At 39.0% G+C, this 27,929-nt stretch overlaps 1 protein-coding gene and 1 long non-coding RNA gene across 6 annotated transcripts in view; one reads left to right on the top strand and one right to left on the bottom strand.

Moving 5' to 3' along the window:
* Positions 1-6,261, top strand: part of LOC138962545 (protein still life, isoform SIF type 1-like) — a 203,856-nt gene extending 197,595 nt beyond the window's left edge. For 2 of the 4 annotated variants that reach the window (XM_070334391.1, XM_070334390.1), the window contains exon 27: positions 3,620-6,261. In XM_070334391.1, the coding sequence (XP_070190492.1) occupies positions 3,620-3,790 (171 nt within the window). In that variant the 3' untranslated portion in view covers positions 3,791-6,261. Of the gene's footprint in view, positions 1-220; positions 3,149-3,619 lie in introns of those variants that run through there. The other 2 variants (XR_011454542.1, XM_070334392.1) reach the window with 2 other exon arrangements.
* Positions 6,262-7,430: 1,169 nt separating this feature from the next.
* Positions 7,431-25,169, bottom strand: LOC138962548 (uncharacterized). Of its 2 annotated transcripts, none has more exons than XR_011454544.1 (4): positions 24,890-25,169; positions 16,928-17,432; positions 12,903-13,064; positions 7,431-10,061 (listed from the first exon to the last, which is right to left on the bottom strand). It is a non-coding gene; the product is annotated as an uncharacterized lncRNA (long non-coding RNA). The 2 variants fall into 2 exon arrangements; XR_011454543.1 differs by lacking the exon at positions 24,890-25,169 and adding an exon at positions 23,503-23,607.
* Between the last annotated feature and the right edge of the window lie 2,760 nt (positions 25,170-27,929).

The raw sequence follows: 27,929 nt of genomic DNA, 5'->3' as shown, positions 1-27,929 counted from the left end.
AAAGAAATCCAGCGATTCATTTTTTTCTTAAGACACTGCCAGCCCAAAGTGTAGTCTGGAAGAAGTTGAAGTAGATCAATCTGTTTAGAGATGTTGAACATTGCTTCTTTGCATAACAAATGCTTGGACCCAAAACGTTTCCCCCATTGAACATATTAGGTTTCACACAATGAAAGGCTGAAGTTCCTGTTCATTCCATGGTGTGTTTGAATGTTTCCAGGCGCATTGACCTTGCTGAAGGTCAGCCAATGAATGCCCAGGCAACTGGTTGGCGTTCGTTGGTCGGTGACCCATTTAAAACACACTCACCCCTCTCTCTTCATTACGTCCTATCATCACGGTGAGCATTTCTTCCTGTCTCAAACCTCCCACAAACCAGAGTCTTTGAAATTTTCATCCATGTGGAAGTTTGCTTTGATTTTTTCATCCATTTTTTGGAAGAGGAGCTTTCAATGTGCTGGTGTTGACGGGAATGGACATTTAGTTTTTTTTTGTTTTTCACCCAGATTTTGTTCCCCTGCGCCTTTTCTTTCTGTCATTACTATTTTGGTGTTTCGTCTTTTGGTGTTAATTGTTTTTATCTATCCTTCATAATGCAATGTTTTTTTCTGACTTGAATTCAGCACTTTGTAACCTGCAGCTCTATTTTGGACTGAAATAATTTCTTTCTTTTTACCTCTATTTCAAGACAAGATGGGAGGGGGGATGATGAAGTGATGGGAGTGGTAGGGCGAGCATTATTCATGTAGACATGACAAGAACAAGCAGGTTACAAAGAGCTGTATTGTAGACACAAAGGACAGTTTCCATTCATGAAAGCGATATGTGAGAATAAAATCTAGCTTAAAAACATAAAAAGGAATGTTTTTACTACCCCAAAATAGGAAATATGTAAAGGAGACAAATTGTTTTGAAAAGCGTACATTAGAGTGATTCCTGGAGGTAAACTCAACAGTAAAAAGGCATTTTCAAGATTGAAGATATATTTTACAAAAGTGGTGAGCAGGGCGAATACATGAGGTAGTACCAATCACCATTGAAACATGTAATGCAAGTATGATAGCATTTGAGAATAAAAATGAAAGTATGATACATTCTGGATGGAAACTGACCTGGCGTCAGAAGACATGGCGTTGTTGTTGTGGAACCCTGGTGGATGTTGTTGTGTCCCCCTGGTGGAGTGCTGCATTGGTTCACTGCGGGGGATTCTGCACTGGTGACCAGGAGTTTGTCGCCATTCATCTTTTCTTTTCTTTATCTTCCTTCACCAATTTGAATTTCTAGAGCTTGGTCACTTGCATGCCGGAAAGGTCAACAGCTTCTGCATCTGTTTTCTTGCATCCTTGCCTGACCCCCATGAGCAACCTCTTTTTTTAGGGTGGTGGGAGGGGTGAGGGCGGCTGGTGGTGGTTGATGACAGTCATTTTCATCTATGCAGACGGAACAGCTTAATTATCAGGTAATTAATTGCAGTTATTCAGGCAGCTTTTCTAAAACGGAAATATCCAAAAGCAACTTTTTTTCTTGATGTTTTGTTGACAAGTTCACACACATATGCTTTCGAGTTTCGACATTCTTCTCAATCATGTCGTATACTTCTAGCTCGTTCAGTTCAGAGGATTCGCCGTGGCCTTGCTTTGCGACTGTATTATTTACTAAAAAGTCTAATATGAAAGATCTACTTATGACCATCAAAATTCCCAAGGTGAACGGTTGATCTGAGCGTCACAATACCCATGCATATATTCATCTTTTTCTCCAGACAAATTAAATCAAAGCATACAGCAAACTTGAATGTGTCTTTGCTGTGTCCTCATTGTATATCATTTCGGAAGAATATATCTCTGATTTCCTTTACATTGCATTACTTGAATTCGTTTTTCACTGCTTGGAGGGTTACACCTGCTTAAGCCCAATGGCTCTAACCATTTAATAACTGGACGGTTAGTAGTTGCTGGTTTCGTTTCAGGTACATGTATATCTTTGTTTATTCAAAGATTATGTTATGTGCATTTGAAACAATCGTTGGTTTCCACCATGGGTTTTTTATTTTAATTTTTTAAGTGCATGTGCACAGTTGCTTTTTTTTGTTTTGTTGTTCTTGTTGTTTTTACCTTTGTGTTGTTGTGGGTGGGCGTAGGTCTGCTGGAGTACATTACGATTAGTCTGTGTATCACTTTAGATTCATTGCATGTGATGGTTTTGTACAACATAGTAACTGCATAGATGTTGACGTCGTATGCACAGATATTTGTATTGATGAAGGCCTGGTGGTGTTGTGCAATTTGAATAATACAGTTTAGGCGAAGCACGACGTTTGGTTTTGGGAATCCTTTTGTAGGGCCTTAAGCGACTTTGAATTCAATTGAATGAAGATGCAACTTTTCAGACAGTTTTTGACAAATGTACCAGCATTTCGGCGAACTTGTTATTGATTAATCGATTGTTACAACACAGGTTGTGCATATATTTAAGGTTAAGTAACAAAGACGCATATTCAGTTATTTAACCTCTGGGGTTTTTTTAGCAGCATTGAATTTAACCAAATAAAATCAGGAGTTAATATGATCTTTAGACCATATTGCAGTGTTATATTTTATCTTCCTACACACTTTTAAGTGATTTGTTGATTTTATGCATAATATGCTTACATAAGTAATACACATTTAGAGTAAAGTTTTTACTAAGGAAATGCAAAGATGATTTATTGGTGGCCCCTTCTGGTTTGATTTTCAATTGTTTACTTTACCCATGCTGTGTTTTTAGAAGTTTTCTTGTCATATCTCTAAATGTCAATGTATTTTGTAAACAATCAATTTTATTTCAGTGTTTAATCTTATCCAGTGTACTGTGGACAATTTTCTCTTTAGTTTCCTTTTCTCTTTTTTTTTTTATCTTGCATTGTTTGTAAATGGTACTGTTTTTGCACTCTTCATAAATTCTTAAGTTTGCTGTTGGCTTGATGGCGAGATCATGACTGCAATGGAAACCCCCTTTTACAACCTCCAAACTTCTGAGAAGATCAGGGTTAAAATGGGGCTACATTTACACAGCATATAATTATGAAGTGAACATGTGGAAAACTAAGGTCTTACAAGGGAGAACTAGGGCGGGGATGTAGCTCAGTCAGGGCGGGGATGTAGCTCACTCTGGGCGGGGATGTAGCTCAGTCAGGGCGGGGATGTAGCTCAGTCAGGGCGGGGATGTAGCTCAGTCAGGGCGGGGATGTAGCTCAGTCTGGGCGGGGATGTAGCTCAGTCAGGGCGGGGATGTAGCTCAGTCAGGGCGGGGATGTAGCTCAGTCAGGGCGGGGATGTAGCTCGGTCAGGGCGGGGATGTAGCTCGGTCAGGGTGGGTATGTAACTCAGTCAGGGCGGGTATGTAGCTCAGTCAGGGCGGGGATGTAGCTCAGTCAGGGCGGGGATGTAGCTCAGTCAGGGCGGGGATGTAGCTCAGTGTGGGCGGGGATGTAGCTCAGTCTGGGCGGGGATGTAGCTCAGTCTGGGCGGGGATGTAGCTCAGTCAGGGCGGGGATGTAGCTCAGTCAGGGCGGGGATGTCATCAGAGTTGTTCACATCCTTTTGTTGATGCGAATCGCATTTTATGTTTCTCTCCGCAGACATCAGGGCACAATATACCTTCCACTATTCGTACGCAGCACTTCTGTCTTGTGAGCTGTTACGGATACATTTCTTACGTCATTATGATGACGTCACATCACCCTCGCTGGACGAGGGGACTATATCTTGTGTTTCAAGTGATATACATCGACTGGAACCTTTCGCCTTGATGGTCAACTTTCAACAGTGTCTGATGTGGTGTGGATTTTTGGATTTCATTCTCCTATGATACGCATAATTTTTGACGTTTTTGAACTTCTAATAGATCAGATTTGTATGTGACTTGATTGTGATTTGTTTTTCTCTCTCAAAAGGCGTCATTGGTACATTTTGATTTTTGATTCTGACCATCGGCGAAAACAATATTATCTACAGTTACAACTGACGCCGTGACTGGAAGAGACAGCAGTGTGATTACATATACGCGAATGTCGTCACATAATGATGACGTAAGCTGTAGCTTTTGTGACGTAGTCAATGTAATGTATTGTAAAACTCGAGATCTCGGATTAAACAGGATTGGTCAGGTTTTTTTCAAATGGATTACGTAAAAAGTAGCCTGAGGAGTATACACTATTTTGTATGCAGAACTGCCGAGACTTCGTCATTGCCAGCGTGTCACGCAGTAAGCCTACGTTTTAATGTGCAATCAGACGGACGCTTGGCACATGCAAAAAGTGTGTGTGTGTGTGTGTGTGTGTGTGTGTGTGTGTGTGTGTGTGTGTGTGTGTGTGTGTGTGTGTGTGTGTGTGTGTGTGTGTGTAGTTTTGGCACCATATTTTGTAATACTGGTACCTGATCGAGTTTTAAGGAGATGTATTCACATTGTAATCTGAAATAGTTAGGACGAAACAAGAAACAATAAGAACAGTCCTCAACAGTTAACAAACAAAAAATAAGCTTCCAATCATCTAAAAGAATCAAAAATAATATCAAACATGCTTAGATTTTACTTGTCTTCTATGTCTACATTCACTCTTTGACCTCCTCCTCCCCCCCCCCCCCCCTCTCTCTCTCTCTCTCTCTCTCTCTCTCTCTCTCTCTCTCTCTCTCTCTCTCTCTCTCTCTCTCTCTCTCTCTCTCTCTCTCTCTCACACACACACACACACACACACACACACACACACACACACACACACACACACACACCAGGAAGTGTATTTTATTTATTTCCCAAGACAAATGGTCAAATCTTGCCCTTTAGCTTGACTGTCTCAAGGAAGGGAGCGTCAGAAATTCCAATTGTCGGTGCATTCATTAAAATCACAGGAAGTTTGACACGAAATAAGATCCGCAAGCGCAGTCTGCACTTTTCATGGCGAAATTGTGTTTCTAACCGAAAGAAAAATATCTCTGTAATGTATGTACATACGTAGGCAGATGTACCACTATTTAGATGACTCAGTACTGTTTTGCTTGTTATGATTGGCGAGAGTGTTAATATTTGCGGTAATATATACGGTAATATATACTGTTTGTCATGTAATAAAGTGACCGCTTTACGATGTTGTTTTCTTGTTGTTGTTTATTGTTTTGTTTTTTCTTAGAAATAAATGAGTACCAAGAGTTTAACAGCACAATCTGTGAACAGTTCCGGAACAGCAGTTTACCCACGTTAAGAAAAGGACTTTACAGAAATATACAGACTTTTATTATTCATTTCTGCCGAGACGTGTGGATGAGTGAAAACTCAGTGAGAATCTCAGGGAGCTTCAAATTCCGTACCTAAAATTATCATCAATAATTTCCAAGATCACATCAATCTGAACGAATAAACTAGGACATTTGCCCTATCATAAGAGCTAGTCAGATTTGCATTTTCATGGCCAGTTAATTGCACTTGTAATTTCATACTTTATTAATGTATCAGTTTCTTGTTCAAGTCTAATTGCTTTCCACTGAAAAATGTTCAACAGCGGCAATTATTGCAGTTTATATTGTTTCTGTTTGAAAACAAAACTTTCGCTATACAAATATTTGTCTTTTTTCATTGACTTATCCTGTCCTTTTTAAACAAAAAGTAGAAAATCAGACTACAAACGTTAGGTAGGTTTTGTTCGTTGCTAGGCAGATCACCTTACCGATATCAATAAAGTTTATTAAGACTTATTGGAGTAACTTCTTAAAAAAAAAATGAAATGACATTTAAAAAAATAGATTAAAAAAACACCTAAATAAGTAAATAAAGAATAAAATACGAATGTGTATGGTCAATGTCACTGGTTAAAGACGAATATAAAGAGACTGCAGTCATTGTTTTGAAGATGAAGACTAAAGATTGTAGTAACCTGTTTGATTCTTGTATTGACTTGATGTATAATTTGACTGAATAATGCATTTTATTGTCTGTACATTCTGTTTGAAGAATGTTATCATATTACTTTCATTCTTGCAACGTTAATTTTGTGATTCAGTATTACTTGACCATGCTTTGCTGATGTTGCTATGATTGTTTATATTGTGCAGTTCCTTCTCCGTTCTTTTTGTGAATATTATATTTCTGATGCCGCAGGTCAATGTCTTATTGCCATGGCAACCACACAGTTCACAATATTATGTCATTACGTCATTCTTGTCTTGAAATGATCTGACTTGGTTTCATGCCAAAGATGATATTAATTAAAGTCAATCACTGAAAATGTTTGTTTGTTAAGGTTGTTGATTATAACGCATGTCTTTTTCTGTTCCTTTCTTCTTCAGCGTTCGATGGAATTTGTCTGTTCCATCTGTCACTGAAGAATGGTATACGTAGGAGCGGAGCACTTAAGGAAACAATCTATGGGGTTTCATTTAAAGGCACAGTTCCTCCAGTGTAAATGATTTGACTCCACAATCTCAAATATGGACTGGCTTTCACACGCGATTTGTTTGTTTGTTTGTTTGCTTAACGCCCAACCGACCACGAAGGGTCATATCAGGGCGGTGCTGCTTTGACATTTAACGTGCGCCACACACAAGACAGAAGTCGCAGCACAGGCTTCATGTCTCACCCAGTCACATTATTCTGACACCGGACCAACCAGTCCTAGCACCAACCCCATAATGCCAGACGCCAGGCGGAGCAGCCACTAGATTGCCAATTTTAAAGTCTTAGGTATGACCCGGCCGGGGTTCGAACCCACGACCTCCCGATCACGGGGCGGACGCCTTACCACTAGGTCAACCGTGCCGGTTTCACACGCGATAAGATCGTCCCCTTTATACACATGCCAAAGATAAGCAGTCTGGGTGCTTTCAGTGCAGAGTGGCAATTTGTTTTATGAACACTAGTGGAAATCTTTGAAAATAATTGATAATGAATAATGGTCACGCTGCACGGAAAGTAGTCGGGATGTTGACTTTTGACATGTGTCCAAGTGGAGGGATGCTGTGATCCCATGGAAACTACTGGCCACATTTCACACGGTCAGCCCAACTGTTATGGAGGCTTAGTTTTAAAAATTAAGTGTACCGCGTGCGTAACTCTCTCTCTCTCTCTCTCTCTCTCTCTCTCTCTCTCTCTCTCTCTCTCTCTCTCTCTCTCTCTCTCTCTCTCTCTCTCTCTCTCTCTCTGATTATCTGTGAAGTGCAGTGCCTTATTTTGTGTATCAGTTGCTTGAATCGCATCCTTCCTTTTGGAACAATGATCTCCACACAAAAATATTGGCCTGCAAACACACATACTCACACACGCATGCTCATATGCACACACATGCACACGCAGACACGTATATACACACTCACACACTCACACTCGCGCGAGCGCGCGCACACACACACACACACACACACACACACACACACACACACACACACACACACACACATACGGCCTTGTGCTGAATCAGACTTTTTTTCGCACTCAACTTTCCAAGCAAACAAATAATGAGTATGTACACTAAAAAAGACATCCAAAACAATGAGGACGTGCTTGTTTTTTGTTTTGTTTTTTACATTAACATATAAAACTATCAAAAAAACGTGCACATCAATTTCTAGATAAGTATAAAGGTCAATAAAGCTATATATAAGTGATGATTTTTTTCTTCTTCGTGAATACATGTCTGCAACAAAATAAAATCGGTTGTTTGTTTCTTTCTATTCGTAAAACATCGTTATCTGCACTCAAAACATGGTAACAAATTATGTTAATGCTGATTAAAATGCACTAAAACCTAACCAGGTGAAAACAAAACAAAATAAAACACCCACACAGACGACCAACCCTCCTCCTCCTCCACACCCACCATCATGCCTATAGTCATGACCCTGCATGGCAGTGAGAACAAGGTCCTTAAAATGGCGTCTCCGCCAACGCGGCCTTGTTTTTTCACGTACAGTAGATCAAGTGGTAATGATCTGGTGGTAATGATCAAGTGGTAATAATGACCAACGGAAACGTTGTATATACCTTCATATCATGAGATTTCACACATCAAGGTTTCCATCTACTCGAATGGAGGACGAGAAGAACGTTCTAACAGCATGTTCTTAGTCATCAAAAAATAGACGCACGCAAATCTTTCAGTCTAAAGCGATTGATCCCTCCTGGGTAAAAAAAAATATCAGACACATTTTGTTCGCAAGCGATATTTTCACACGCATCGATGTTTACTCTAACAGTATCAATGCAGGAAAAAAAAAAAAGGGGGTAGCGCCGTATACTGTATGGCAGCTCGCTTTCCCCAGGGAGAAAGCAGCCCGAATTTCTGTGAGGTGACCCTCATGGACTATATAAAATCTTATCTTATCCTTATCCTACGCGATACAATCTCTGACGTTGCCAAAAACAACCCATTTGTTATTGATGTCCTTATTATCAGTTGAACATTGAGTAATGTACACCGTCGATGTACACTATTGCTCAAAAGTTTCCTTGTAAGAAACTCTTCCCATACTGAAAGCACAACGTGTCAGTAGCTTTAACACAAAATCTAACGATATCAGATTATATAATATAGGCGATACTACAAGTTTTACAAGCTTCAGCAATTTTCATATCATAATAAGCTCTGAGCAGAAAACCAAAAAAGCTTTATTTTGAAGGGCTACCATATATGTGTTGCAGTTGCGTTGCAGTTTGACTAAACTAATAGCTGGTAAAAAAAAAAGTTAATTAATAATGGCAGTAATCCCATTGTATGTAAGAGTGCAATATTTGCAAAGAACAGTCATTTAAAAAAAAACAGCATAAAACTTACAATAAGAAAAGCAAATGTCAACCTTTACAATCACCACCAAGGAAAACCAACAAAATAATAAAATGATAACAAGAAAAGCGGGCAAAAAGACCCAAACATTCAAAATGAACCATGTTAGACTATGTACCAAAACAAAGACAAAGTTGGGGGTTTAAACCATATGCTCTACTAGTGTCATCGTTAACAGTGACAATTTCGATCTTAACATTCCAATCTGAAGATTTCGACATTTAGAGACACACTTTACTGACTATTATAAAGACCCCTGAAGGTGTTTAACATTAAAAACTGTAGTTTGAACACTTTGATTGCAGCCGTTGAGGAGACACAGTGAACACATCCAGTAAATATTTTCAAGCATGTATACTATTTTTTCAAGATGGATTAAAAGAAAACATGGATACATGTGTGTTCAAAGCATATCTCATGCAAACACTAATGAATAGATTTTTGTGAACATTATTTTTTTTATTCAGGTATTGACTTGTTTCTCTCTCTGTCTCTCTGTCTCTCTGTCTCTGTCTCTGTCTCTCTCTCTCTCTCTGTCTCTCTCTCTCTCTCTCTCTCTCTCTCTCTCTCTCTCTCTCTCTCTCTCTCTCTCTCCCTCTCTCTCATGCATGTGTATTCAGCATTGTTTTCACTACGTTACATAGACGACGCTTTATATTTGTGTATAATATGTAATGTGTAAATATTCATATGTTGTTGTTTTTCTCTACATTTTTTTCTACGTTAATATCCGTGTAAATATGTGATTAGATTAGTCCCCTCTCTGGGCGAGGGCTGGTTGAAAAAAAGCTCGTTGTTACTGTATTGCTTATGCCACAACCCTCGAAAAATAAAATTTGATTTGATTTGATTTGATTTGATCTCTCTCTCTCTCTCTCTCTCTCTCTCTCTCTCTCTCTCTCTCTCTCTCTCTCTCTCTCTCTCTCTCTCTCTCTCTCTCTCTCTCTCTCTCTCTCTCTCTCTCTCTCTCTCTCTCTCTCTCTCTCTCTTACTGTCATGCTTATCTTTTGTAATTGTTTTACGTTTGTATATGTATATGTATTTAAGATTAGAATAGTCCCTCTCTGGGCGAGGGCTGGTTGAAAAGAAGCTCGTTTATATTGCTTATGCCACAACCCTCGTAAAATAAAATTTGATTTGATTTGATTTGATTTGATCTCTCTCTCTTTCTTTCTTTCTCTCTCTCTCCCGCTTCTCCTCGATGCCCGAAGACCATCTTTCTGTAGTTCCCCACGATCTTCAGGACAAAGCACTGAAAAATGAAGAAAGCTTTGTCTAAAGATAGAATAAACAACAAAAGGAAGCAAGCGCTACCAAATATAGATAAGTCTTCTTCTGATCGAACAAGAAGAATCGACCAGTCTGATTGTTAACGTTCTTGATGTTATTGTTTGTTGTTGTACCAATGTCAATGAAAATGAATAAAACACGTTTAAAACAATCGAAATGAACATACGACTTTCAACCACGAAAATGATAAGTATGTGTTCAAACTAGCCTGGCAGTACGTGTAGCAGTGGCAGATAGACAAACACGTACAACATCGTATAACACAGAAAATACACTTATCTGACAAGTTGTCCAGAAACTCGCTCCGATAACACAAGCGAAGCAATCCAAGGCTTGTGTCTTCTGAGCGAGTTTCTGGACAATTTGTTAGATGCGTTTTTGTGCATTGTATTTGTCTGTCTGTCCACTTAATAACCCGCTGGGCCGAACATCAGTGAATGTAACGTTTTGTTTTGTCAAATGTGACCCTCCACCACGGGATGAGTCGCATGTCACTTTTGCATGATTGTCATATGTTTACATTTTTCTAACGAGTTTTTTATGCTCTATCCAGTGGTGAAACCCGTTTTAGAAAAGAGCGAAAACTGTTTGAGTTATAAGCCTGTGACTAAGGTAACCCTTACACTGTTACCAGACACTCCCTGGACTTATATTAAGCCTAGCGCAGAACCGCGCGAGGTGACATGCGACTCATTTCGTGGTGGAGGGTCACATATATTAAACGTTCCAACAACATACCTTGTTTGATTCTATACATAATTCAACTTAAGTGAAACAAGAAATCCAGGATTCTGACAGTTTGCTGACGATAAATTAAATGGGAGTAAGGAGCCATTTGAAAACGTCCTTACAATTTTGGAAAAGTGTGCTAACGGGTCTTGATGAAAGAACACTTTCAGTGAAATTTTGAAACATTTGTAGTTCTGGGCATTAGTGGTATTTTTCCAATACATTTGAAAGAAATGTCAGAGATAACTGCTCATCAAAATTGTGTCAAATCAAACGACTGGTGAGAGAATGGCAAAACAGAGGCTAAACACCAATTCCTAAGATTATCGCGATAAAATCTTTGTTGCTGACATTACCAAATCCCTCTGAAAAATTTAAAACACGATTTGAATTCCTTATAATTTTGTTTGGAATGAACCAGAGATAAAGGAAAAACTAGTGGGTACAAGATAATATTATGAAGAATGAGGTTTAAATATTGTGGATGTAAATATTATGTATTGTGAGAGTTTGAATAGCCCAAAGCAAGTTTAGCCAAGAACACTACACTGTAGTTATTTAATTCTAAGATAAAGGTAGGCGGGGTATGTCTTTCGGGAAATATTCGGAAATGGAGTTAAAAGTTTTCGGCAGTATGGGGCATCAGACAAAAAAACATCCTCAGACAGTCTGTGAATTAGGCCAAAAAAAATAGGTCTGTTTACGGTAACCCGACCGACCCTATTTTTTTCGCGCGACCCTAGACTTTTTTTTGGCATTTGGGGGAACAAAAAAACAAAATTCTTTTGTTTTTTTGGCAAAATAACGTAAAAATATGGTTTTTTGGAAAAAAAAAAGAAAAAAAAATCCCGACCTACCGACCCTATTTTTTGGGCCTATGTTACCGTAAACAGACCTTTTTTTTTTTTGCCTAATAAAAAAGCAATCACAGGCAGTCTGGAGTCGAGGGTTCAAGTCGGATGTGTGTGTCTACTGCTCAATGGAAAACCTCCTACTGTTGAGTAGCTTCCCGATTATAAAATAAATAAAATCAGAACAATGATGACTGCGCAAACTTCAAAATTAAGTAGTACCATTTGAACTACAAAGTTAAAACTTCGTGAACTGATCATTACTCATCTGAAGTCCACTTACCCCAAATATGATAGTGATTCGCTGAAAACTTGTAGGAGTTATTAGCATTTTAGCAGTTTTTGTTATTTTCTTGTCTTTTTTTCGTTTGTTTTTGAATTTTTGGGGGCTCACCCTGTCTGAGCGAGGAGTAGAAATGGTTTTAATGCAGCATCTAATGCATGTTGAACCAGCTTCAGTCAATCAACTAATTTTAGGATCGGGGTCGTACTACTTTAAGAATGTTGTTGTTGGTGTTTGATTTCATTTATTTTAAAACATTGCAATTATTTTGCTAAAACTGTGTATGCAAGCTCACCTTTGTTATTTATATTAGTGTGCACACTCTCATGAAGATGGGTTGACAACAGTGTCACGCAATGCGTTCCCTAAAAAGTAAGCTGTCCATTTAAACGGCGCGAGAGATAGCAATTCATTAAGATTTGGGAGCAAATCAGTACACTTTACAGTAAAAGACGCTAGAAAACATGAAACATTTGCATCAAAAAGCAAAAAGTACTGAAAAAAAAAGTACATTTAATTAGAAAAAAATAAACAAACAGGTACGACAATTACATCATGAAAAAGAAGGCAGGAGGAGGGTTATTTCCCTTAGATCTCGATTCTATCAGTGAAACTTGCATTATCATTTTGGTGTTTGGTTTGGTGTTGTTGTTGTCGGTGGTGGTGGTGGTTGATGGTGATGGTGGGGTATTGTTCATTGTCAGAAGTCCTTACAACAGAATATCAAATTTTTGAATCAAAGGGGCATACACAATTAAAAAAACCCAAGAAAGGTAAGTTGTTGGAACGTTTAATTATTGACAAAACAGCGGTCTTTAAGTGCCCAGACAAACACTAATTATTTAACCAAATTTGACAAAACATTGACAAACATTATTTGACAAAATGTTCAGCGGCTTGCAGTGAAGACACAAGCGAATGAAGCAATGATCTTACTTACCTTAGTGAAGAGGTCTTTGTGAACACCTTGAAGAACACCTCGGCGAGGCTGTCTTGTGCTGGTCCAGAATATGCTTGAGGCTGCTGTTCTGCGCTAGGGGCGTCAGCATTTCCAGCTGAAATACCTTGCCACATTCCGGACACCTGGCCGCATTTCTCATAGCTAGGAGAAACAGAGAAACAACAAAAGAACATGTCGTTTCAATGACGCAATCACCAGAGCCAAACAAGGTGTTATTGAAATTTTTAAAGTCTTATGGAATATAGGCTGCCACGACATGGACATATTTTTCAAATTATTTGATGCGCAAATTGTTCCCATCTTGCTCTATGGCTCAGAACTATGGGGATGTTTTGACTGTTCACAGATTGAAAAGGTTCACATGTATGCCTGTAAAAGACTACTCGGGATCTCGTCAAACAGTCCAAACCAGATGGTTTATGGGGAACTTGGAAGATGCACTTTGTCAATCCTAGCAAATATCCGAAGCGTAAAGTACTGGTTGAGACTGAACTGTATGCCGGACTCGAGATATGCAAAGATGTCATACATCATGTTAAAAAACGCAGTTGAAAGGGGAAAGCAGAATTGGGTCTCACAAGTTAAATGCCTCCTTTGCATGAATGGATTTGGAGATGTGTGGTTGAACGGGTCTGTAGGTAGGGAATGTGTGTTTATTAGAACATTTCAGCAACGTCTTCAAGACTTTTGAGCAAAACTGGCACAGTAAACTTGAGACAAGTGTGAGATTTGATGTATACATGATGTTTAAAGGAGAACTTGAAAAAGAAAAGTATCTGGGTGTCATTGAAAACCAGTACATACGCAAAATGTACACAAAGTTCAGACTTGGCATTACACCATTGAAGGTAAATAAACTGCGTTATAATCCCGAGTGCGCTGAATCCAGCAATTGTACATTTTGTCAATCAACGGAAGAAAATGAAAACCACTTTCTGTTTAAATGCCCAGCTTACAATGCAATTCGTCAAAAGTACATTGGTGCTTGTTTTGATCTTGACCAGTTCTCCAACTCATCGTTGTGCATTTTACAGACTGACAACAAATTACGACTGATTGCATTGTCAAATTATCTGTTCTATGCGTTTAGACAAAGAGAAAATCAATTGTAAAATAGACTGGTGTGATCGTACAACCCAAAATCCTTGTCTTCATCTTACTGTATTTTTTTCTGTTTTTACTTCCTGTTCTATGTGTTGATTTTAACTTGCTTCCGGACGGTCAAGTCCACTTTGTTCACCCGCAAATTATTTTCTCCCCCTTGTACATACACATTGTGTTTGATGCAATAAAAATTCGCCTTCGCCTTCGCCTTCTCTCTCTCTTTTTCTCTCTCTCATTTTTCAGATTTGTGTGCGAACATCCTGTCTGTCTTTCTGTCTCTGTCTCCCTATCTCTGTCTCCCTATCTCTGTCTCTCTCTGTCTGTCTGTCTTTCTGTCTGTCTGTCTGTCTGTCTGTCTGTCTGTCACTCTCTCTTTTTTTCTCTCTCTCTCTCTCTCTCTCTCTCTCTCTCTCTCTCTCTCTCTCTCTCTCTCTCTCTCTCAATATACTGCCCTAAACTGTAAAATATCTACTGAGGAGACTGAAATGCGGGGTGCCTCAAGGGTCAGTGCTTGGGCCGATCTTGTTCTGTCTGTATATCAATGATCTGCCACTGCACATTTCTCAGTGATAGTAATGTAAGAAGTGATTTTTTTGCTGACGATTCTTCTCTTCATTCAAGTGGAAAGTCTGTTCCAGTAATAGAGTCCTCCCTTCAAACAGCTTTAAACGATGTAAATAACTGGTGTAGTGCCAATGCTATGCTTGTCCATCCAATAAAAACTAAAAGTATGGTAATTGCAACCAGACAAAAACACCAGATTTCTCCACTCAAACTAAATCTTACTATTGGTACGCAATCAATTGAACAAATTCAACAGCATCGCGTTTTAGGGGTAATTATTGATTGTGAATTCAAGTGGCAGGCACGATTACAGCATATTTGCAAGAAAGTAGCCAAGAACGTTTTCCTCTTATCCAAGTTAAAGCAATTTACGGACAGAAGGACTCTGGAAATGTTCCACCATGCTCATGTAATGCCTCACATCAATTATGTTTCGACGCTCTGGGATGGCAGCAGTGATGTCCACTTGAAAAAGTTAGACTCTCTCTATCGTCGCTCGGCTAAACTCATCGTAAAGGATAATGCCCCAACAGATATGAAATTAAAAATGCTTAACTTTCTTCCACTGGAAAAGCATCTCAAGTTAAACAAAGCCATTTTCATGCATAAATTGTATTACGGTAAAGTGCCGATTTACATTACGTAGAGGTTACATGCCGAGTCTCAGTGGATTATTAAAAATAATGGTCGAAGTTGGCGGATCATGAAAAATGCGAGCTTTAGCGAGCTTTTTCATGACCGCGAACTGAGACCATTATTTTTTATAATCACTGAGACGAGGTGTGTAACCTCTTTATTCCTCCTTTCTTCAGTTATTCAAAGAAAAGAGGAGTTTTTTTGCGAAAGTTTGATCGAATCCTATTCACTCAACCAGTCAACCTGCGCAGGCGATCGATTAATGCGCGGTTGTATAGTTCCGTGCAAATCATTCCATTCTGTTAACACTTCTTGTCAGTTTTCATATTTTGGACTAAAATCAAGTACACAGATATGCTGTTATTCTGCTGTGCCGGCAAAGGCAGATATTGTGTGTTCTGGATATGTTTTGGTATCGCTTAGGATAATGTTCTTTCGTCAAATGGGACTAGCAGACGAACGTTTGCATCCGTGTTCCAACGTTAAAAACTGTCTGAAGTTCAGTTTTCTGGGGAAAATAGTGTATGAAACCGCTTTATGTTGTTTAAATTGATGAGATGTGTGCATTTGGTTGCGTGTGATCTGTTTATTAAATGAAATATTGTTGAAAACTGACCGTCGGATTGCAGTCTGTTGTCGAAGAAACTGAGTGAAAAGAAGGGGAACTACTCTTGTCGCTAGACAAAGTATGAGTTACTTGCCTTGCTTGAAATTGTTTGTGATGAACGTTTGAGCACGGCAGATCTAGATTCAGAAAACAACCGAACTCATGGATTTTATATGGAGATTCATGTGTTCAGGCCTGTAGTTGTTAATTTAAATGCGGTATGTTTGTATTGTTTGCTCCAGAGATGTATACTTCGTACATTAGAGCGTTCGGAACTTTTCAGTCGCAAAAAGTAGTACCGAAACAGAACAACTTCTCAACCCATTGCACTATCGAGGATTCAGGCTGTTGCTGGGTCGTTATTTGTTTGGTTGCTGGGTCATTATCGAAAAATAACTACCCCTACAAGTTTACAGAGGTAAAGAAGCAGAGGGGGGAATAAATCATTATTTAATAAAGCTACCGACAGATATGGGTCGGTCAACTTGATCCCACCGATTCCACGAATTGACCTTTATAAGACCAGTCTTGCTTTTTCGGGTACATCAGTTTGGAATTCATTTCCATCATCCTTTGAGCACTTAAAGTCATTAAAAAGTTTTAAAAAATGTGTCAAAAACACTTAATGTCTGAGTAGTTTAACGCGTTTTGATTTACCACACTTAGTATTACGCCAAAGATATGCTGTGCATTGTATATTCTGAACATATTTTTGTTGTACTATGGCTACATGTTCGATTGCTACCAGCTTGTACTTATAATTACTTGTATAGTATGCATTTGATTTTATGAATAACCACATATGTATGCTCTTCATGCCTCATCTTCATCATCATCATCATCATCATCATTATCGTCATCTTTATCATCACGTGCTGAAGTTTTCTGACCTCCTTTTGTTGGTAAACTTTTTAACTTTTTAATTTTTCAATTTTATCATTGTGTGTCTGTGCGTCCCAAGGACAAATTGTAAGAAAAGGCGTAGCCTTAAATCTTAATCCTTGTTAAATAAAGTTCAATTCAATTCTCTCTCTCCCCCTCCCTCTCTCTCTCCCCCTCTCTCTCTCTCTCTTCATCTCCCTCTCTCCCTCACCTAGTTCAAAACCACCTTCTACAATGGGATTTGGTTGGCCCCGGCCTGCTGCAACAGGCCGCACGTGGGAGAGATCCATTGGTCCACAGCTGGGCTGAACTGGAGGTCGCGAAGGCCTTTCACGAACCTCTCTTCGCAAACGCAAAGTTCCACCCCTTGTTGAAATCTCCACGGCATCCCTGGCAGCTCTCTCGTTCTGTTTCTCCTCCCATGCAAGTGTAAACGGCACGTTATGGCGGTCTGCTTTGCAGCTAGGGTGGTGGCCAAGGCCGTAGTGGAGTCCACAGTCAAAGCACATGATCCATCCTTCAAGCGTGCGAAAGAATCCATCTCTGGTCATCTTCGTGAGGAAAACGCCTTCAGGCAGCTCCTGCTCCGCGATCTGTGCCATACTGGCAACACGAAATGTTTCGTATCTCATGCTTGGAAACATGCAGGTGTCGTCAGGCGGCACGGGATCTTGAAAAGGGGGCGGGCAAGGCATGATAGAGGAAGCCATATGTGTCTGAAACAGAATGTGAGTATTTGCAGTTCGAGAGTAGCTGTCTGAGGTCTGATGGTATTCTTTTGTTTTCGAAGCGTGAAGTGATAGAACGCGTTAGAACGTTTCCCTTTTTGACGAAAGGTAAAGTTTTTACCTCACCAAGTTCTGTTCCTATACACCAGATGTTAACAGTCAAAGACTCACATGAAACAGCTTGAACCATTTTGTATTACCCTGGATTTGCTAACTAATCTACATCTGAGGATAACCTCTGATAGCAGCAATCTGAGTTAGAAACTAAGAAAATATGCATCAATGTAATTACGAGTGCATTTTGTTCCCTTTGGGTAATTATAGTCAAAGCATAGTATCATGAAAACGTTCGTAATAGCAACATATATTGTATATGGCCAAGGCTCAGAATTGGTGTCGAAATTGTGACACAAAGTGATTTACTGAAAACATGACTTGTTCATGTGAACAGCTCAGATCATGGGTAATTTTAACACCTTCACATTTAAATGCTTATTTTATAGCCATCCATTGAATTGAGAAGAAAACAAAGCATACTAAACTGCTAAGCATGAATCAAACAATAAGAAAATAAAAAGAACCAACAGCATCGTTTTGTATGTGTGGGTAGTAAACACGTTTTATTTACAAAACACGGCGGAAAATGGCGACAAATTTGTTGCACAGCGACAGGTCACTTTCTTCAACCAAGGCCAGTACTTTCATACATGACAAAGGAAAGCAAATATGGCCTGAATAATAAAGTTATGGTGTTCCTTTGCGTGTCTGAGTCATAAACTGTTTTAACCAACTATCTTCTGAAACGTAGTTGCACTCAGCAGATTTGTCTTCCGCTCATAACTTTCGTGTCACACGGTCTTTGCGACAAACAGATAGATCGCATTCTCGCAGAAAATCATTGACAACACAGACCAGTCATTTTTAGCATTGCATTTGGGAAGCGCTACTATTATAGTGTGTTTTACGAAAGAAAAACATTATAGTATCGGCAGAACACGACCAAATGAGTTTTCGTGTCACAGCGTTATGGGCGTGAAATTGTTTAGACTTTTTGTTCTCACACTGTAGCAAAATCATTGACAACACAGACAAGTCAGTTTTAGCATAGACATTGGGAAGGGCTACTATTATAGTGTGTTTTAGGAAAGAAAAACATTATAGTATCGGCAGAACACGAACAAATGAGTTTGCGTAATGGGCGTGAGATTGGTTTTTTTCACACTGCAGATCATATCTCAAAAACTACTGAGTGGATCTTTATGAAATTTGATATGGATATTTTTGACTGGATTTTCTCATAGAAGGTTTTTCCGTTTATTGATAGGACAGTTTGATGACGTCATATTTTACCGTTTGCCAAAAGGTCGAGGCAGCACTTTCACAGTTACAGTTTTTCGTCAATTTGATCGAATTTCTTATCACACAATCTCAGATCTAGGTCGGATTATGGGATTGCATTTCAGCTTGGTCACTTAAAGTTTTGTTATTGAAATGTTTGTTCGAAATATGTCATTTTTTCAAATTTTTAAAAACTAATATTTGAAACAGAAAATTTATATTGGTGCATTCCCTATTGCGTCCTGTATCTAAAACTATATAGTTTTGTTGTTTTGTATTGATAATTATGCTTAAAAATGAAGAAAACCGATAAATAACCACTATCTTTATTTGTGAAAAAGACACTTAAAAACAACTTCTATCTATTCCTTATCATTTTCTGATTCCAAATATATATAGTTTCATGGTGTTTGACGTTGAAAATATGCTCAAACTTAACAAACTCGGATCGTTGAATGGAAATTATACTTCCAAGCTCCAAAAGCACGTCATTTCAAGTGTGGAACACGCTCATGACGTCATACTGAAAGGTGATGAATTATGGCTTCACCTTGCGATGTTTCATTTCAAACATGGTAACATTTTTAAAGGGGTTTCTTTCTCAGATTTTTGTTTGCCCTCTGTCTGTCTCTCTATGTCTCCGTCTGTCTGACTGATTCAATTAAATGTGTAATTACTTAGTTTTGCAAAAGTCAAACTAAGTATGATATACCTAATTGATTCAGGTCTCTAAATTCTTATTGTAAAATTGTGAGTTTTATTCAAAACAAATTTAATTGGTGTTTTAAACTCAATAATGGGGCATGCTGTGATGAGCAGAAGAATGTGTGTTTACGAGCAGAAAAAGCCCATCAAAGTCAAGAATCGTGTTTTTCTTTTTCTATTTTCACCTTGTAGCTTCTTACAGACACTAAGCAACAGTGTAGTACCACTTCCAGTGCAATATCTTGTACTTTAATTTTGACCATCTGTGTAACACTTTATTGACCCATGATCTGAGCTGTTCACTCATGGCAAAGCTCACTGAGAAAAAGATGACAATACAAGTCTCGAAGAAATCGGACCCTTATTTGGTACATAACTGATAGAACAGTGCGCATGTGCTATTCATAACATTTACACCATGTCAAACGATGAAAGTGCTGATTTAGAGAAAACAGATGAAACAGTGTGAAACATAAAAGTTGTACTGGATACAAAACCCCGAAATGACTGAAGCAGCTGTACAATGCCAGAATGAAATTCAAGACACAAACTTGGAAATTCTGTGTCTAGCACGAACAGTTACATTCTAAAGCTGTTTCTAGCAAGAATGCATTGCTATCACTAACCTCTATATATTTTGTTGATGATGATAATGATGTCGACGATGATCATGATGATGATGATGATGATGAGGTTGTTGTTGTGTGTGTGTGTGTGTGTGTGTGTGTGTGTGTGTGTGTGTGTGTGTGTGTGTGTGTGTGTGTGTGTGGGTCTGCGTGTGTATGTGTGTGTGCGTGCGTATATGTCTGTGTGTGTGTGCGCATATGTGTATGTGCGTGTGTGTGTGTGTGAGTGTGTGTGTGTGTGTGTGAGTGTGTGTGTGTGTGTGTGTGTGTGTGTATGTGTGTGTGTGTGAGTGTGTGTGTTGTATTGAGTGCGAACAAAATTGCAGGCATGCGGCGCGCGTGTGTGTGCGAGTCGACTTTTCTTTTCCTTTGTATTATATTGACATACATGTACATTTCAATGTTCTATCATGCATTATGTATTCGTATAGGTAATGTTGTAATTAGTAATACTGTATGATTGCGATTGACAATTGTCCTTTTATTGTCTTTATTTTTATGTCTTAGTTTAGCAGGGACAGATTGTAAGACTAGGCGTGAGCCTAAAATCTCCATCCTTGAGTAATAAAGTTCGTTCGTTCGTTCGTTCGTTCGTTCGTTCGTTCGTTCGTTCGTTCGTTCGTTCGTTCATAACCTCACAACAATGTGGAGGTATTCAGATAATTAAGAATTAAACTCAATGTTCTTCTGAGCAAGAGAAGAGGTAATTGGTATATATCAATCCACAAATGTATGTAACAAACTTCTGAGGGGTACCACATGCAAATCTAGTTACAACAGTCTCATTAAGCCTGGTGTAACGAACCTTGTTAATTTTCAAGCCCCCAAAAAGGGAAACCTGACAAAAGCCAGACATCAGATAGTTAAGTGAGTTAAGTGAAATATGAAGTCACAAATCAAGTTAAAAACTTAAACACAAGCAGAGAAATAAGTCGTTAACTTTTTTGTTCATACTTGTGACATATTAACATTTTGCTACCTAGCAGCCAAACGGTGCAAAACTTGGATACAGTACACATGTCCAGAAGACATACACTAAAACCAGATAACAATAATCCCATGGAATATTTTGTAACTGTAAGTGCTCAGCTATCATTCTAAAAAAAAAAGATAGAGCAGTTCATAACTTTACACTAATCTTGCTAAAGTTCTGACTAAAGACGACTCTCATGGCTGAAAATTCATTCAGTAACTTCAGACACGAGCTAATTGGGGTAATTGAGCAACAATCTTGTGAATAATACACATAACGCAGTATTTCATCACTTTACAACAAGCAACAGTCAGCTTGCTACGTAAGGTTATGAACATACATTTCTATCACAGAAATAAAATGTGCTTATGCTCCTTGATGAAACGAGGCAAACTACAGTATCATTATCAAGTTCTTTCTTTCTCAATATATGAACAAAGTGTTAACAAGAAGAGTTTGGTCGTTGTTTATAACTTAACACAAATTACACAGCAGACCTTCGGTGTAAAGTTATGAACTGTGCCAGTAAACAAAATCTGCAGAAAATGTTGCTCCAGTGAAAACCAGATTAGTACCAACTGTACTTATCAAAAAGACCTTTTAACCTTTGATTCCCTTTCTGAAATGAAAGTTACAATATCGTCCCTCATTTTAGGACCCGCATGCATCAAACACAATAATTGTGTGGTGAAAAGTTATGAACAACGTCAGCATACGACTTCTCCCATATTAATAACCTTTGCCAGAAGTTTATACATTGTATCAATAAAAGCATTGTTTTGAACATGCACTTTTGGATTATTTCTGTGATACTTCCTTCGATAACATTTGAAAAAAAGCATGTTCATAACATTACACCAAATCAATGAGGTACATTGTTTTTAAACCCCTTTGAAAGATGTTGATTTAAGATGTCACAAATGTCTTGAATCCACACAACATATTTATCTATCACAACAAATCTTAGACCACTGGATAGGGAAAAACCATCAAATTACAAGACAAAAATCAGTGGTCTTACAGTTAATAACAATGACTGAAAATCTTACACCAAAACATGTTGGCTTATTTCCTCAATATTCCTTTTTCATTCTACACTTTTCCGGTCGTTAAACCCAAGAGGCTTCATAAATGAAGGTAATGAAGGGTTCTGCAGTTCACATGGCGAATAGAACAGAACTGGTTGGCAAATGTCTGATAACAAAAAATTGCTGTTCATAATTATGCCAAAATGGCAAGTTCATCAATTTGGCTCTGTTTAGCAGCAAACCATAACGCAAATCAGGAATGTTTAAGTCGCAAAGGAATCTCAGCAGTGGTCTGATCAAACATATGAAATTCAACAAGTTGGAAGTAGTTTTTATTACTGACAGCAAGCAAGGATTTATTTGCAAAAATTCTGTCACCATTAAGTTATGAACAACTCTGGTGTTTCAGGCCATAGTGCTCGTCACAGCAATGCATGTTTTTGAAAAGGAGGTATGCAATGCATTCTGCAGACATTTCTGAGTTCAAAAAAGTTAGTTTTCACTGTTAGCATGTCACAAAAAGCTCCCAAAAATGTGATATATATTTTGCGAAAATTGCATCATAAGGATCAAAACATACCCAACTGGTATTTGTTTTCAATTGGGAACAGAAACCTAAACATGTTTCCGATGTAACTACCATGTTTCTGTTCTCCAAGTGTAGCTCTTTAACAGAAATTAGTTAACACTAGGTTGGTGAAAAATGGCCTCGACACCATTTTTGAGCCATGGCCATATATTTTCATATAATCTTTCACAAACATAGTTGGAATCCAGACATGAGGGCGATTAGCCCGGAACTGGAATATGTCTATCAGCTCTGATGTAGCTACTTTTCTCTTCTGATTTCAAGGAAGAAAGACCTGTTGCAACTTTGATCATGGAACTTTACTTGGTGAAAATACGGTATGTATATGTTCTTTGATTCATTCTTGCTGTACACGTAAAGCGTTCAAAAAGTTGAATTAACTGAGAAAACTCACCAGCTTCCGTGAGTCGTTAATAAATGAATCATTTAAAAACTAGCCCTCCACTTATTCACGAAAACAAATCCAGTGAATTAAAGTTTCTGCGTGAGTCCTTGCTTCGTGAGGTATCTGACTCGATGTTTGGTGTGGTCCAACTTCTTACCAGCATTTAAAACAAACAAATAAACAAACACACATTAAAAATACGACAGGTAGACGTGTCAATATAATGTCCGATTACATTTCTGTAGATTTGAAGTTGTTATCCACAGCCTTAAGGAGAACCCGGAAGAGGTAGCAAAACTTAAAAACATGGCGGAAGAGGATTATACCCACGGCTGAGGTAAAAATATATATGTTTTCACTCAGGTTCACTTATTTTGGTGGAATGCTGTTCACACAATTATGCTCACAACTTACCGGATCAACTCTGTTCAACGCAGATATCACAGTTTAAGTTCTCTAAAAGCAAACGTTTGAGTGCCAACAAAATCCCATTGTAGAAGGTGATTTTGAACTTTGACCTTTGAACTTTGAACTTTATTTATTTATCGAGGGTAACAAAATAAGCAATGTATACATTGTGTGTGTGTGTGTGTGTGTGTGTGCGTGCGTGTGTGTGTGTGTGTGTGTGTGTGTGTGTGTATGTGTGTGTGGGGGAGAGAGAGATGGAGAGAGAGAGAGATGTAGAAAGAGAGAGAGAGATGTAGAGAGAGAGAGAGACAATACAGTTTTATTGACGCAATCAGTGTGTTCTGAAAACACATAACCATTAATAAGCACACGCTTGGTGTCCCCGGCTGCTGTGTGGAGAAGAAGAACATTACAATGCCACATCTGTTCAAGGTCACATTTATGATCTAATTTCTTCATTTCTTCTTTTCTTTCTTCTTGCTGTTTTATCTCTCATTCCTTCTACGTTATTTTAGTTCATCTCCACATTCAATGTGTACCATTGGTGACAATTCCACTTGAGCAGTTTTAGATTGTGTTTCTCTATGAAGCAGGCACATAGCATGCAATATCAACTACACAGATCCATGACATGTTTATTTGTAAAAGAAAATCACATTTAGTCACTATTTACATGCTAACTAAAGCTATGCTGCAATAACTCTTGTTATGTCTAGGCTGTTGGTTTACAACTGTATGGACAAAGGCCATGGTTAGAGTTGGTGTAGCAAAATTGAATTACAAGCGTATTTGTTACTTTGTTCGCAAAAATAAATCTGTTTAAACTATCACTTACCTTTGTAAATAAACATTGTATGATTCCGAGACACTGAAGAAATGTGTATCTTTATCCGCCATGGTTGTCTAGGTGTCATTCACCATTTGTGTTGGTGTGTAGGGCGGGGATGTAGCTCAGTCAGTAGCGCGCTGGATTTCTATCCAGTTGGGGCCGCTGTCAGCGTCAGTTCGTCCCCACGTTCGGCGAGAGATTTATTTCTCAGAGTCAACTTTGTGTGCAGACTCTCCTCGGTGTCCGAACACCCCCGTGTGTACACGCAAGCACAAGACCAAGTGCGCACGAAAAAGATCCTGTAATCCATGTCAGAGTTCGGTGGGTTATAGAAACACGAAAATACCCAGCATGCTTCCTCCGAAAACGGCGTATGGCTGCCTAAATGGCGGGGTAAAAAACGGTCATATACGTAAAATTCCACTCGTGCAAAAAACACGAGTGTACGTGGGAGTTTCAGCCCACGAACGCAGAAGAAGAAGAAGTGTTGGTGTAGCAAAATTGAATTACAAGCGTATTTGTTACTTTGTTCGCAAAAATAAGTCCGTTTAAACAATCACTTACCTTTGTAAATAAACATTGTATGATTCCGAGACACTGAAAAAATGTGTATCTTAATTTTATCCGTCATGGTTGTCTAGGTGTCATTCACCAGTTTGAAGACTCAAACTCAACTGCTATTGTCCATCAACCAATCTCCAACAGACGGAACACACCACTTTCTTCGATGCAGATATAACCAAGCAAACTGTACTTGACTTGAATATGCGTTTCCTGGTGTTGTGATCTGGCATTTGCACACTGGCAATTCTTTACTTGTCATTTGTACAGACGCCTAGTAGGGGAAGGTTGCCTAATACGGACCACTTTTTGTTTCTTGCTGATAACTAGCTTGCTGTCTTGCAAAGAAGTTTCATTTTTTGTTTGGTAGTTTTTCTCTCTTTAGTTCACAGTTACGCCTAATTAGAGCGACTTACCTTTGATAGACATTCAGCAAAAATTAAATACAGAAATATTCACAGCTAGTCCATATTAGGAGCATGGGCGCCTAAAATAGACCAGCGAAGAGGCCTTCACAAATCACTGTAAAATTCCCCCTATACTGTAAACTACCTTGTATACGCCCAGTATCGAGTGAAAGATTATTCAGTCTGCTGTTATTGTTGTTTTTCAATTGTTTCCCTTCCTTGGAAATTTTTCGGGGAGTGGACAGAAAAAGGATTCTAGAATGGCTAGAGAATCGCAATACATTTTTGACTGGGACGGAAAAGAAGAAACGAAAGCTTCATCTTGGGCGGGAAGTGATGTCTGAAGAGGTTGTTCTTTGATTTCTTGACTAAGAACGGGTAGAGGGCCGTGTCGTCAGGAACAAAGATCTTTTGAAGTCATAAACTTGTTAACCGACACTAAACAGGGCCGGACCCAGGGGGGGGTGGGGGGGGGTTCCAGGGGTTCCGGAACCCCACCCCTGGAAAAAGTATGTACCTTGCTTTGAGTGGGGTTTTTTATTTATTTTTTTTTTACTAGTTTTAGCACCAAAACAATGCTGCTCTTAACCCTCAAAACAAGGCCCAGAATGCACCAGATTGCACAGATTTTAACCGTTTTTCAAAAATGTTCCGGGGGAGCATGCCCCCGGACCCCCCTAGTTCGCGCGCCTGCTTTGCAGGCGCGCGCTTGTGGCTTCGCCACTTCGCTGATTTGCCCCCCTAAAAAAGGAGGAACCCCCCCCTTACAACTCATTTGGTCCGGCCCTGCTAAAGCAGCAACATTATCTTCGTGGTTTTCTTGCAGTGTGTGTGTGTGTGTGTGTGTGTGTGTGTGTGTGTGTGTGTGTGTGTGTGTGTGTGTGTGTGTGTGTGTGTGTGTGTGTGTGTGCGTGCCGGTGTATGTGTGTAGGCCCTATGTGTGTGTATGTGTGTGTGTGTGTGTGTGTGTGTGTGTGTGTGTGTGTGTGTGTGTGTGTGTGTGTGTGTGTGTGTGCGTGCCGGTGTATGTGTGTAGGCCCTATGTGTGTGTATGTGTGTGTGTGTGTGTGTGTGTGTGTGTGTGTGTGTGTGTGTGTGGTGTGTGTGTGTGTGTGTGTGTGTGTGTAAAGTTGTGCGTGGATGTGTGTGTGTGTGTGTGTGTTTGTGTGTGTTTGTATGTGCGTATTTTGGGATTTTGACAACAATCCGAATGCTGGAGAGAACGAGCGTTAGTAAGCTCTTTCAACGGTGTAGTTGGCAGCGCTCATTAAAATTGAAATTAATCCCGCCTAAACCCAATTCAGCTGCGTAATCTAGTAATCTAGACACATCGAGATATCCTTTCAAAAATGCTTGACAGTAACCGCTTCGGCTGAAGTAGGGCAACACTCGTCTTCAAGTCAAGAGTAGCAACGCATGGATGGTTGTCATACAAATTTGACAAAACAAGTTAAATGCAACACGCTTGTGAGGCAAAAACCTAATAGTGCACACTAATTGTTTGTGAACCCGTCAAAAGGTGTTCGATAGAACCGTTTGGTTCTACCTGTCTGAATACAGTAACGTGTGTTGCATGTGTCCATGCATGTATGAGTGCGTTTACCCGGCAGTCTCCCAACAAAAGGCAGAAATACCGGGTACGGAAGTATCTTTATTCATTTCTGCATATCATTATCAGAAGAAAAAAATTAAGGACAAGGGAGACAACCTTATTAGCACACTGAGTTATGAGAAACCAACAGTTATCTCCTCAAAATCTCCCCCCTTTTGCTAAAGGAAACAACGGTCAATTATCTTTTAAGGTTGAGCGCCAGGCAGCAAGTCTTCTTTCTGAAAAAAAACTCTTGTTCAGAATAGCGCTGCGATCAACATTGTTCTGTTTCGTATGCACTGGAATCTGCTCACAATGTTCTGAACGGCTATTTTTACTTATGCAGAAGAGGTCTAATGCGACCCTAAGTGAGTGCATTTCCTGCATGTGACCAATAACAAGATTCAAACAACAACAACAACATCAACAACAACAACAACATCAACAAAGATAGGTCAACAGAAAGACAATGTGACAGATGTGACAATTAAGACACCAAAATCACAACAGGAAAGATTGTCCTCAAAGGATACAGCATGCCAAGCATGTTCCAAAAAGGAATATTACGCAGTGGTGTGCCCTTCGAAGAAGTTCGTTCAACATAGAGAAGTCGAAGGAGAACAAAAAATATTATTCTGTCATCAACTAAAGTATAACATGTGAATATTTTGGCCCACTGAATCTCTATTTTTACACATTCTGAAATCCTAATCCTTTCATACATACTTGAATTATTTTGGTCCTTGGAAACACCTCTGCTTTTATCTCAATACCCATTTCTAAATAACTTAGAAAGATTATACTTTCAACACAATCTTACTACAAGTGTGATTTCCTGCGTGACTTTACTTATCACCAATCAAAACAAAGAAATCCTGTGATTCATCTGTTTTCTCAAGAAACCACCGGCCCCAAATGTAGTCCAGAAGATACTGAAGTACATCTGTTTAGAAATGGTGAACATTGCTTCACTGCATAACAAATGCTTGGATACAATTTTAATGTAATAAAGTGAGAACATTGCCATGTCGTTTTGTTTGTTAAT

Source organism: Littorina saxatilis, linkage group LG3 (genome assembly GCF_037325665.1).
Source record: "Littorina saxatilis isolate snail1 linkage group LG3, US_GU_Lsax_2.0, whole genome shotgun sequence".
Lineage (NCBI taxonomy): Eukaryota > Metazoa > Mollusca > Gastropoda > Littorinimorpha > Littorinidae > Littorina > Littorina saxatilis.
This window is presented reverse-complemented; position numbering and strand designations above follow the sequence as displayed.